At 36.8% G+C, this 13,400-nt stretch overlaps 1 protein-coding gene across 6 annotated transcripts in view; it reads right to left on the reverse strand.

The window, feature by feature from the left end:
• Positions 1–13,400, reverse strand: part of CACNA2D3 (calcium voltage-gated channel auxiliary subunit alpha2delta 3) — a 403,064-nt gene that overhangs the window by 133,266 nt on the left and 256,398 nt on the right. For all 6 annotated transcript variants that reach the window (XR_001920141.3, XM_018068538.3, XM_018068539.3 and 3 more), the window contains 2 exons: positions 5,267–5,345; positions 1,019–1,152 (listed from right to left, as the gene is read on the reverse strand). Coding sequence is in view for 5 of the 6 variants with exons in the window: in XM_018068538.3 (XP_017924027.1) it covers positions 1,019–1,152; positions 5,267–5,345 (213 nt within the window). In the remaining variant the exon portion in view is untranslated. The remainder of the gene's footprint in view (positions 1–1,018; positions 1,153–5,266; positions 5,346–13,400) is intronic.

Below are 13,400 nucleotides of genomic sequence, written 5' to 3' on the forward strand. Positions count from 1 at the left end.
TTTTTTTCCTACGATAGTTTTGCATTGATTTAAAACTGAACCTTCTAGAAACATCACAGACTCCAAACAAACAAAAAAACCCAAATATCAAAGTGAAGCTGATGAGATTCTCCCACCTTGCCCCACCTTCAAAAAAGCAAAAATTTAAAACAGAAAGAATCAACCATGTAACTTGTCATCTGTCATAATTTGTATCATATTGAATAACTGGCATCACTTATACTAAATGACAGACATTCACTGAAAAGTCTTGTTCTATGGGTAATTTACAAACCAAAACACTTTAATTGGGACAAAGGAACCCTAATGAGAAAAAAAAATAGATAAAAAATCTATTTCAGACCAACCCATGGAAATGAACAATCTTCACCTGCAAATCTGATGATTTACCACGAATTCTACAAAAGTATCATGAGAGCTCAGTCACTGCATAATAAAAAGCTGTGCTTCAACTCTGTTTCACAAGGATGTCAAGTAAAAATTGGACATCTATGACAATTATTTTAGCATATCACCCATTCAATTCACTTTAAAAGGCAGAATCTTCTCAATATTCTTGCCCAAGATATCAGACTTGACTTCTAGATGTTGACCCACCTTTCTACACTGGAAACACTGGTTCTTGTCAGTCTATGTGTTTATGCTGACATATTCATTGACATGTTTTAAAACAGAGAAAAAATGGTTACTCAATATAATTAATTTCTGTTGAATGCCCATTTTTTGATTATTAAAAAATGCAGGTTCAGAGATCATAAATTTTGAAATTATTCTGTAACTCATGTTTGTTTCATTATTTTCTACATAATTACAATGTATAAATATCTGCTAAAGTTCAGTAATGTTGAATTATTTGCTTGTAGAATAAAGATATAAAGTCTCAATTCTAACACTGAGTTAGCACATACCAGCAACAGAAATCAGATGCACAATGAGTGTTTCTACCACAACATTTTTGTTCCTAATTCTTCATTATTTTCCACAAGCCTTTATTAAATGCTTTATCATGCAGACTTACAGTGCTGTCAATGTATGCTTCAGTCCACACTACATCATGTTCTTGGTCAATAACCTTTGGTCGGCTGAGAACATGAAGATATTCCATAACATTCTCTTGCACATCAGCTAAGGTAGAGATCTGAGTAAAAAACCCTGTGAAAACACAATTCAAAGATTTAAATCAGAGAGAACAAACTAAGGAAGACTGCAATAAGGAGTATGATATGGTTTATGTCTGTCATGTTTTCTGCTTATTTATTTCCAAAAAAGGAATGTTTCACAAGAAGCACCCTCAAACAATAATAATTGGTGAAAGCAGAAGTCTGTGAAACCTTTGGCCAGTCCTCAAGGACAAGGTTTCTATTGCTATGAATCCCTGCACTGTCTGTACTAAACCTCTGTTTCCAGAACTATTGTTGTTTAATGGTTTGGGGCTTTTTTTAATGCTGCATACTTTAAAATTTAGAACTGGTATTATCTTTGTCCAAAAATGTCTCATCCAGTTTGTCCAGTTTCAAAAAACATGATGGATTAGAACTACAGCAACAGGACAGTAGTTGCATATTCTCTAAAACACTCATCCACACACAGTGTGACTGGAAAAAAAAAGCAATATGTTATTTACAAATATGGTAGGTCATAGAAAATGTAGATTTCAACTAGAATTGCTTGGTTTAGTGATCACAGCTTTGTTAATCCTTTAAAACATCTCCTGCAACCTGACAGCACTGAGAACAGCAGAGGCCTCAGCTATCTGAGCTGTCACCACTTCCTTTTCAGTGCTTGGATGTCAAGTATCTTTATACACCATAAACTTGGCATCTGGAGCCCACATCATGCAAAGGTGATGAGGGACTGACAAATTTCAAGGCTACAGTTTCATCAGGCCTTATTTAAATGCATCACTTCCCCTCATACACTTTCCGTTAATGAGAAAAGACCAATCTGAAAGAGGCCTCTCTACACCTTTAATCATTTGACAAGATCACAGCATCTGTGGACCTGGAATCTTAAGCTTTATTAAGTTTAAGCAGAAAACATGGCAACTGCAAAGAAATTTTGAGCTGTGTTTGTCCAGACAGGGCCAGTTTTGGCAAGATTGTAAGGCTGTCCTGTAGTCTGGATGCCAGAACTTCCTTATTCTGTACACTGTTTATATTTAGACTTTTTGACAATCGTGTTTCTAGCTATCTGTAGCAAATGTCAAACCTCCCAAGAGTAAGCTTCCTACATTGCAAAATTTGTCTCTCTTATCTAGAGATCAGAGGTACCCTCTGGAATTAAAACCTTACTGTTCCTATACCGAGGTTTAATGGTTTAATCATCAGTTAGAGTTGCTCTGAAGTTCTTGAGCACAGCTGCTGAGGCCATGTAAGCAATAGCAGCAAACCCGTGCTTAAATTTTTGCATTCTAACACCTGCTTCTCGGTTCCCTGGTGTGTGAATTATGCCACCTCAGAGTCCCATACAGTCACCACTACCTTTTTTTGCTCCCCAGCAGGAAAAAGCTCATGAAGGAAATGGATAAGATCTGGTAATGACAAGCATGAGATATGTATAATAATGTGGTAAAAGACAGACACTTATGCTCTGCATGTGGGCTGCCTTTCCACACTTGCACTTTTTTGGATGCCTTGCTTTTCTCTAAAATGTCCACCTTTAGACTCATAACTTTTCAAGATGCCTCCGTTTGATTTTCACAGGGAGCACAGCACCTCTCATTTTCGGGGCACTTCGCAAAATAGATGCAACATTCTTGCAACTAATAAAATGTCAGAATTAAAAAATCCTCTTTGTGCAGGGACTAAGGAGGGAATTCATTGTTTCACTGCAGCTGTAAAACTCCCATGGAGATTTCCCCCTCTCCCCCCACCTAAGAGGCCTCTGGAGCAGGTGAACAGCCTCGACTGGCTGCCTGCCACCCCCCACCAGAGCCTGCAGTGCGGGAGGTGCTGGGGTCATGCTAATAATGGGAATGGATGCTTCCTGTATGGAACTCTCCTCTGCTAATACAATAGCCTATAAACTGCTCCAGCTGGGGCACAACCTGCCTCGGGGCTGATCTGTCCTCTGCTGGAGTTGGAGCCCCTCTCAGCCCTCCCATACACAAAACATTTTTCTCTACGTTGCCCTCTCAGCCTCTGCTCGTTCGTACTGATGAATCCCATCCTTTGTCCATTTTATGATATGCCAACCACAGTGAGGATTCATACCAAAGTATTTTTTAAAAAAACAAACAAATAAGTAAAACAGAGGCTGCAATAGTGAATTTTACTGAAAAGAAAAATATTTAGTTTCAGTGGTTTTGTTAGCAAGTAATGCATTAACTCCCATCTTTATCTCTGCAGCTTTCTGCTGGAAGTGACTGCTGAGGGAAAGGTAGTGCCTGCTTACTTCTAAGTCCTAGATACTACTGCTAACATCTGGCACATGCACACTAAACACTAGGAAATTTTCACCTTTCTTGGTGAATCTTAGTAAATCTTTATTGTTTTCCTTTATGTGCACTTGCTTATGATACAGAAGGGTAAATCGCTGCAAATTCAAAAAATGCTCTAGAGGGATTTTGGGGATCTTGAATGTTTTAATGTATTTAAAATGGTTTGGTGTTTTGCTTCATTAAGCAAACTCCCTCTAGATATGCCCTACTTATACAGAAAAATGTAGCAGAAAAACATGCTTGGGGTTTTTTAAGGTTTCACCATCATAAGCTAGAAGCTAAAGAAGTTTTGCAAGGTGGTATGAATTTCCCCTGTGACCCATTTTGAAGGAAAGGACTGCTGTCCACAGTCCAGTCAGCTGGAAACCCTGCAACAGCCTTCATCTATGTTGTGCTTCCAAGAGGAAAATCACTGCAAGGAAAATTGATTTTAGGGTCATTGACCCTCAGTGACAACAACATACTCTGGCCCACCCATGCAAGGAGTAAACTGCAGTCCACGCATTCAGCCAATCTTTAGACCAGCTTTACTACACTCCTCATCTGTTATGCTTTAATTCTTCATTTCACTAAAATAAAATGGACAAGATGTAGCTGAAAACAGTAAGAAAAAGATCCAAATTTCATACTGTCTGACATAGTGACTTATGCTGTTTCCAATTGTGATTTTCAAAGCTAAAAAAAAAAATAGTTACTGATTAGAGGTAGAAGATTTTTGCATTACAAACTATCAGAGAGCAGGTATTGTAACTATTAAACTGAGAGGGAAATAAATTTATAGAAGTAATAGTCATTAAGCTGTTTAGTTGATTCATATGAGTAAGACTCTGACTCAAAGCAACATGGCCATGAAAAGAACAAAGTAGTCCTGAAGAATGACAAAGGTGACCACTTTTCCCCCTCTGGGAATAAGGAAGACGTGGACCAGATGATCTGCTAAGCCAGTCTCCATTGCCTGGTCCTCATTTCTGAGTTGCTGTACTTAGATCCTTATGAATTTGTGGAGCTGGGCTAAAAAGTTAAAAGATTTTGTTGATTAAATTGTCTTCAAAAAAGATGCTTCAAAGGATTCTTATACTATTATTTAAACTAAATTATGGTGTAATATTAGCTGATTAAGACAAGACTTCAAACTGAGTAATTTCCATCAGCTGGACATAACAGTAGTTAAAGAAATAATGACTAAATGGATAGCACCTGATGCAATTCATCATAATGTAATGTGGCACAATAGAAAAAGAACTTTTTTTTTTTTCCAAGAGGAAAGGAAAAGGAAAACCTGAAGATTAATTAGGGGGTTGGGGTTTTTTTTATCCTGAATCATTCTTTTATTAGTCAATCCTTTTACTGTAGCATCTCAGCATCTTAAATGTTTTAATGCTCTTCCCTTAAACGATATAAACCAGTTTTTTTCAATTACACTGTCAGTTCCTCCAGGGACGGAATGTCTGGTGTTTCACATACCGTGCTTAACACAATGAGACTTGCACCCCATGTTCTTAGAAATCAAACTAACTCTTAGTAATAACAGCCTTAATAGAACAAATGCTTCAAAATTAGTTTGTTCTCTGAACAAAAATTCAAGACCACATAGTTTAAAAGCTTCATGCATATTTTAAGAAAAAAATACATTTCAAATTGGATTCGTTTGGCTCTTTAAATTTTATGTTACAAGATACAAGTCTTTTCATTTTCTGTAAAAAAAGCCCAACTCATCCTCTCTCATTAGTTGCCAGTGACACCATATCTCCAGAAGGGTCAGGTATGCAGGAAGGCACAGGAATAGGGGTTTGAAAACAAGGCTGTCACAGATGAAGGTGAACTAACCTTTGTTAGCACAGGCCATCCACTTCAGGTTATCAGCAAATGCTGCTTCTCTTCCAATCAGATAGGTAAAAATACGAACCTGAAAGCACAATGCAAAAGATGAGCCAACTAATACTGCATTTAAAACACATTCAGTAGAACTCCAGATACACATGTGTCGTTCATATGGATACCCTTTCTAAGAAAGTATTACTGGTTAAGCAGCACAGTATGTTAAAAAAAAGATCTCTGCCAGTAATGTCTTCTTGATAAAAATGTGGGGTTTGTTCTATGTAACAGAAGAACTGATCTTTTTGAATGTATTTAATATCTGACATTTAACTAAAGTTATGTTTAATATGTAATTGAGAATAAACTAAAGCCACTGGGGTACAAAGCAAAACTGCATGTTTGAGACAAATCTGTTCTGCACTTATTAATTCAGAAAATCGCTATGAAGTGGGGAACAGGCACTTAATTAGCAAATACTGCTGTAGATAAAGGATCTGAAACACCAGGCAAGCAAATTCCCCTCAGTTTGCAAGGTTCCTGTGACACAGTATCACTGTCAACTTAGAGACAGGTACTCACAGGAAGCACTTTAATGTAATTTAATTCCTTTGCAAATAAAAAAAAAATTAAATTTCAATAATTTTTTCCATTAATATTTTTCCTCGTTCACAAAATCAATTATTTGTAGAATAAACAACTTTATACTAAGTTCCCATAGGGCTTTTTTTTTTTTTCCTCACAGAAGTGTTTTTAAAACAGTTTGAAAGTTTCCCTCTTCTCTCACTGCCCTTTTGTCCATTTTCTTAATGGTCACATCCTGTTCTAAGCACAGATGATGTTTTGCCTTATTATCATGCCTGGAGATCATCAATCATAAAAATCTTCCCATTCTTTTAAACACCAAATGTACACAGAACTCAGTCATGATTTACACACTGGTTGTGTAGTGTTGCAAGTTTGAATCCAACAGTATCTATGATCCCACTCGAAGACTCTAAAGAACACAGTGTTAAACAAAAGAATGGTACTTTTGTACTTTGTTGATGCCTATGAAAAGCATTAATAAAGAAAAGCTTTATTCTACAAAGACTCATGAAAGTGTACAGTGAGATTTACACTCTCAAAATACAGCATAAATCACTGTCTCAGTTTATCTTCCTGAAAATGATGCTCAAATACAGCCTATGGGGAGACTGAATACATCTGAGAGATTTATATTTAATGATCTGCTTTAATCTATAAAGAATCAAACTAGACTGTGTTCTTAATAAAAGGAGACCAGCCTTATCTAAATGGATGAGCAGTAAGCATGATAACAGGCATAAGCAGCACAATAACTCCATGGAACCTACAAAAAATAAAATTTCAACAAATCAGTAACATGGATCATCATGAGGAGTGGGTTGCCTCTGCAATACTGCTGCAAAGATTTAAATGATTTTTCTCTGACTATATTTTCTACATCTAGTTGGCTTGGTATCTGAAGTTTTGCTAGAAAATATTTAAAGCATCATAAAAAATGCTGCTAATTATTTGTCATTACTCGAAAAAAAAATAAATCTATAAGACACAGAGCTAGAACTGAAAATGAGTTTATTAAATGTTGCTTTCCTTTCCTGTTCCCAGTCATTGTGCATTTTTCTCTATACATTTTTCATGGTGCATGTAATACAAATGACATTTACCAGTCAGCATGAAATAAAAAGTCTTTTATATAATAAGTTACATTATAATTTTAAAATACCATTTCTATGTTGTTCAATACTTAGAATATTATTCATAGTAGCTTTGTAAGAAAATAAGCATGAGAGGGTCACAGAAAGGCATTTTTTAGTTAAAAATAATGCCACTGTTACATTAAAGTTTTCCTTCTACATTGGCCTTAAAGACACATTAACAGGTACTGCGAAAATTATTTAATACTCCATTCAGAATAGCAAGAAAAATCCTCAAAATCAGCTCTGATGAAAAACAATTCTGATTATTTCTCTACTTCTAAAAGTTTCATTTGATCAGTTCATGGGACCCATTAGGTAAACTTAATTCACTGTGAGCTTGAAGTGAAAAACACACCAGAAATAATTTTACAAAACAAAGGCTTGCCATATTATTTTCTGCTTTCAGAAATCACAACGATGACTTAGGTAATAAATCATTCAAACTAAAACTTGTACAAATAAGACTACATTCTATGTCCCATTTTTAAAGACAACCTTGGTTCCACACACCTCTTACACTAGTTTTACTTTCCTGGGTAGGTATTCTCTGTGAGAATTCTATATGTACCATCCATGGTATAATACCAATAAACAGGAAAAAAGTCACTGTAGCTATAGATCTGTGTCCTGCATATACATAAAAATATAAGCCAATAGTACAGAAGCACTACATTAATTTAGCAGGGTAAGTTCCAGCTACTTCTGCACATGGATAAGACCTGTGCAATGATGGGCTCCACATGGTGCAAAACAGGACACACTGATTGTAGCGACCACTGAAATTTCCATTGTACATTGACTAGACATTAGGTACCAGATTTAATATCTATCCACATGCCCAGATACCATGTAAGATATACATTGGAAGGTAAAAGCTTTTGTAGTTACCCCCATTTTTTCTTCTTTGTGTATATGAAACAACTGAATTGGAGGTGCATCAAATCAGTTCTGCTCTGAAAAATGGTTGCATGAAATGTTTATTTTGCCCAAACAATCCAGATACAGCACTAATATTGTATAGTCCGCTGAAAAATATATATAGCACTGAGGTAGATGACTGAAATCTCTATAATTAATAATAGATGAAATATTAGGTGTGTCTCTCCATTGTTTGTATTGGACCTTAAAGAAAATAACGCAATAGAAACTAGGAGCTTTCAGAGGTATATACACTACACACATACACACTGATACACCTATATTGGTATGTTATGGTACAACATAATGTTAGGACACCAGGAATTCTTTTGAATCCATATGGAGAGAATGTTTTAGTCAAGGCAGACTGAAAAAATTCAAAGTTATTATGGGTCAGTCCCAGAAGATCCAGTAACAACATTTACATAGTCTACATGTGCTCTGGCTAACTGAGTGGAAGCCAAATGAGAAAAACACCTTTGAATATCCAAGTGCTGTGACTGAATCAAGAGACCATTTTCATCAGAGAAGGAATCTGCATCAGAGGATGTAAGTATCTCTCTGGCAAAAAACATATGACAAAAAAGAGCCCTTCAGTTCTGGATAATTTTGAAAGCTTTGCAAGATACTTGAGAAACCTGAATCAAAATATTTTCCGTGTCTGACCTGTCAAATATGATATCAGCTATATTAAGGCTTATCATGACCTGTTAGCTGTGGAGAGAGAAAATATTCTCAGGCAGAAGCACTAGTCTTGAATTTTTATATCAATCTACAAAACTGAAAATTGTAGATGTCAGATTCACTGAATGAAAAGCAAAATTTATTCTAAGAGCAAAAACCTTAATCTTTGCAACTACACTTGCTGTTTCTGCACAGTAGGTATCTCCTGCAGATGTGCCATAGACTACTATTTTTCAAGCCAATGTTCACAGAAAATGGAGTGAGGGCTCCATAATAATATTAAGGAAACTGAAAGGACAATGGAACTAGTAACTTTAATAGAGCTTGTGACTTTCTCACTTCATATTTTTCTACATTTTTCTAAAGCAAGTGTTGAATAGCAAAAAATACCACTTGAGATTGATGTATTTTAATTATCTTTAAAACAGCAGCTGTGGAAACCTCCCATATATTAGCTACTTATTATGCCTCATTCCGGACCTAGAAGGGTCACCTCTGGAAAACAGCACTCCATTCACTTACCTTTCTTACTGAAAGATTGCTGCAGAAGCTCAAATGATTCTGAACTGTGGAATCAAATTCATATTACACAACTAACTAATTTCAAGAGTGTATTTTATGATGGTCAGCTTCTCTGTGCTAGGCTGTGGATTCTGGTCCAAACCACTAGTCCGTAGTAAACTAGTGGTAAGAAGCACAGCATGCCAACAGCTGTCACAAGTTGTGTTGGCAACTACTCCCATGTATGCAGCAGAATTAATTAATATTAAGGCATTGAACCACCAAGTTCAGTAGTTCAGACAAAATTGAACACAAATCTTACACTGAGTAAAATACCTAGATCAAAAACAGATATCTAACTGCATACATTATCACCTGTTTGCTCACTGGTTTTCCAGTCTCTGGTTTTTCACATTCTTGTTGCCTTACCTAGGTACAGATCATGATTTGGACTAAACAAGTAGTTGCATCCCCTCAAATTTTGGAAAATAAGACAGTACTGATAATAAGTTCCTTGCTTTTACAGCCAGGGAATATTCTGAAGTTTGAACCTTTAGACTCTGGACAGAAGGTTTATATAAAATCTCAGAGATGCATACACTCAGCCATTAGCAAGGAAACCTAAGAATGATGACTTAAATGACAGCTATTTCAGTGCTAAACACCTCATGTGAAATATCCACTTAGCAGTTCCATCCATTATGCATGGGCTAATCTGCAGTCCCTGAACTGTCCTCACCTCTGAAACTTCATTAAATTCACAGCACAGTGAAGAGAACAGGGACCTTCTTCCATCTATGTTAAGCAAGACGAGTCAATCTGCAAGATTCTACACACTGGAACTGTGAAGTCATATCTTCATGCCAAACAGCTGGTAAAACAGTATTTCCAGAAACTTAAAATACCGTGTGGGAGGGGAAATGGGACTTCTTATTGCAGCTGACAGTGCAAACCTCTGTTTGCAGCTGCAAACTATTTCATGGACACCTTCAGCAAAATAGCCTTTCCTTTCTGGCTCAGCAAGAAATAAAAATAGTCCTGTGGCAAGAGCTATGGAATTTAAGTTTTAAGTGGGATATAGGGATGAAATTCAAGTTCCCACAGTTACAAGCCATGGTGGTCCAGGAAAGCCTCAGGTAGTCTCTGCATAGATGAGCAAATGGACTGATTTAAAACAATAGATTGATGTGAGACTGAGTGATTGCCTGCACTCCTAAGGAGCCTCACCCAAAAGAATTAATTTAACTGTTACAGGAGCTCTCAAGGTGAGAGCTCTTAAGTTGCCTCTCCTAGGCAACTCATGATATGGCTAGACCCCCTGATAGGCACTATTTGCATACTTCAGATAGCTAGGAAATGTTTTCTACAGAATTTAGGGTAATAAATAGCAATTAATTATTCCTGTGCTGACAACAGGTCAGCTGGAAATAAAGGCTCAGCAGAACAACAGTTCAGAGCATCTTGCCCAATACAGCTGAAGACACTGTGGCAAGAACCCTCCACAGCACAAGCAGATGAAACCAGAGCAAGTCCAGGATTGATTTACGTGCTGCAAATCAAGATTCACAAAAGCGATTCTCTAATTGTCTGAATTTTGTGAATTTGATAATAAAAAGGGCTGCCATTTATTTATGACTCCTACATTTGTTAATAGAACTTTTCAAAAAGAAAAATCACCCGTCTCCCTTAGCATCTTCTAACCTGTGCTGTGCGTACTGTCATCCGAAAAGTGAAGATGAGCATCCCGGAAAAAATTACTCGTTTTTGCATTGACATTTCTTTTTCTACTCTGCCTAAACATACTCCTGTACTACCTAAAAGACACAGAACATCTGCACATATTAGTGTATTTAAAAAAACCCTTATATTATTGAAGTGTAGGTTTATCTTCGATTAAAAGCTGAACAGAAAAATTAATAATATTCATTAAGAGCCGGTACCGCTCTTCTAAACACAATCCCAAACATTCTCAAACTTTATTACTGACAAAACCTAAAGTTCTAGATCACTCTCTTTGAATATAACTAAAAGAGTACATGGGAAAAATACAGGGAAACTCATCAGAGCTTAAGGTGAAAAGAAAAATGTTCACTTTGAAATTCTCATAGGCATCTCCTCCAGGCAGATTCATTTTTCTGTTTAGAAAAATGGCATTAGGGAGGATTTGTTCATTCTTTGAAAGTCTACCAAGAGGTTGAAACAAGAAATAAAAAAAAAATGCAAAAATTAAATTCAGAATCTGTAATTTGTGGTGGCAGAATCGACAATTACATCACATCTTAATTTCCCAGGGTAAACGTCTGTTCTATTTGTTTGCTATTTCAATTTTATGTTGAAAATTACTTGTCTCTTCAAACCAGCTTCTCTTTCTGTTGATTATGAATTTTTCATGCTCCATTTCTTCTTACTCTTGCTTACAGTGGAAATATTCTTAAAGTTATTTACCCAGGATAAACTTATTAACTCCATCCTTTAAGCCTCAATAACTGCCTTCTCTTCCTTGGGGTTCTCCTGCTTTATAATCTTCTGACTTCTTTGGTAGGTTTAAATTCTGAAAGTAAGTAAATGAAACTTACTTCCAACTTTAGAAAAAGCTTGAGGTTTTATTTACGCTTCCACTGCTTCACCCCCAACATTACACTGTGCTTGTCACCACTTCCAGATTAGTCTTCAATATCACTCTTCTTTGCAGAACCTCATCCTCCTATTCCCCTCCCTCCAGCATCCTCTTGTACACCTCTACCTTAGAATACACTAATGGGAAAAAGGGGAATTGATGCTGGAGTTGGTCCCTGTACTAAGCAGATGGCACAACCCCACTCCATTTTCCTGGAAGGAACAGTCTGGAGGCAGTCAGAAAGAATTTTGAGAGTCATACTGGATTCAATCATCACGATCAGTAAGACTCACAGTAAAAATTCTCAACAGGCCCCTGTTCTTTGCACAAGAAATCTTTCCAAATCTGAAAAGGGAAAAATGATGAATTTGTAAAGTGTACCAATTTGAGATTTGTTATAGGTTCTAACTTCAAACTATAAGCACACAAAGGAATCCAAAATTAGTACATGAATTCCAAGTGTACTGCAGTGCATCTGGTTGTTGCAAAGGGCACAACATAAAGGGCACTGAAGAGGCATGGGAAAAGAGCAATGGAAATACAAGGTCTCTCTTGAAACTTCACTTTATCTCTAAATGTCTTCATAGTTTTTTCTATTTTAATTCATTTTTTTTACTATGAAGTGGTGGGAAAAAAAAGAGATTTGAGGATCTATTTGCATTGACAGGTTAGCAGGAAGTTCCCTGAAGACAATGCTTTAAATGAGGACACAAAATTCTACTGAGGAGGGCTGTAAAGCCCTGTGAGATGACACAAGACAGCACTACCTCAGTATCTTCTGTCCTGTTAGAGACCTTTACCCTATAAGGTGCTGAAAGACTAAACTTACACTGCACTCAGTGCAAGGAAGCCATGAAATTGGAGACATTACCTCATGACATTGAATCCTTACACGTTAAGTTACTCAGGAAAAGGTTCCTCATTGTTAATTTTTTTCCCATTATTAAAAATACCTCTTTTGGGAAAGTTTGCATTTATACATTTCCTAATGTTTTCTCCTTCCTGCAACTGCACACTGTACCGAGACAATTTATAAAAGTGTTTTCTTCTACAGTGATACCCAAAACACCATGCATGGTACCCTAAAAACTGATGGGAGAGTTAGCAGATACAAACCTCAAATAATTAATGTCCATTTCAATGGAAAACAAGACACTGTAAGCAAAAACAGTAACAGAGAAAAACACTAAATCCTGAAGCAGCTGAGCACTGCTTTCCCAAACACCCACAACCCCAACAGCTCTTTGTACAGACCTGCCTCAGCAAATATGTGCAGAAGAAAAGGAACTACGTGCTGTAGGTAATCCCTTGTGGTCAGGGGACAGCAGCACCGTGTCACACTCATCTGTGAGGAGCATTTCTAGATCTGTCCTCTGGGTCTAGAGCTGAGAGTTACTTTTGGAAAATCCAAACAAGCTACATGTTTCACACCAGCCATTGGGTGAGGATATTTCTTCTAGCCCCGACAGTGTGCTGACATACTTTGTGGATTTACAGAACACTATAATGTAACTCAAGATTTACCAAGGATAATTTCCCACTGTCAAAACTCACCCAATACATAGGGAATGTTGCTAGCAGAAGAAGATGAGATTATGCCATTTTACACTGTGCAAGGATAGAGCAGGTGATGAGAAAGTGTCCAAAACACATTAGCAAAAGCCTTATTGTTCCCTAAAGGAGTTTGATGGTTAACATGGTTCTG

This window comes from Manacus vitellinus, unplaced genomic scaffold (genome assembly GCF_001715985.3).
Source record: "Manacus vitellinus isolate BGI_N305 unplaced genomic scaffold, ASM171598v3 scaffold_14_pilon, whole genome shotgun sequence".
NCBI classification, from domain to species: domain Eukaryota; kingdom Metazoa; phylum Chordata; class Aves; order Passeriformes; family Pipridae; genus Manacus; species Manacus vitellinus.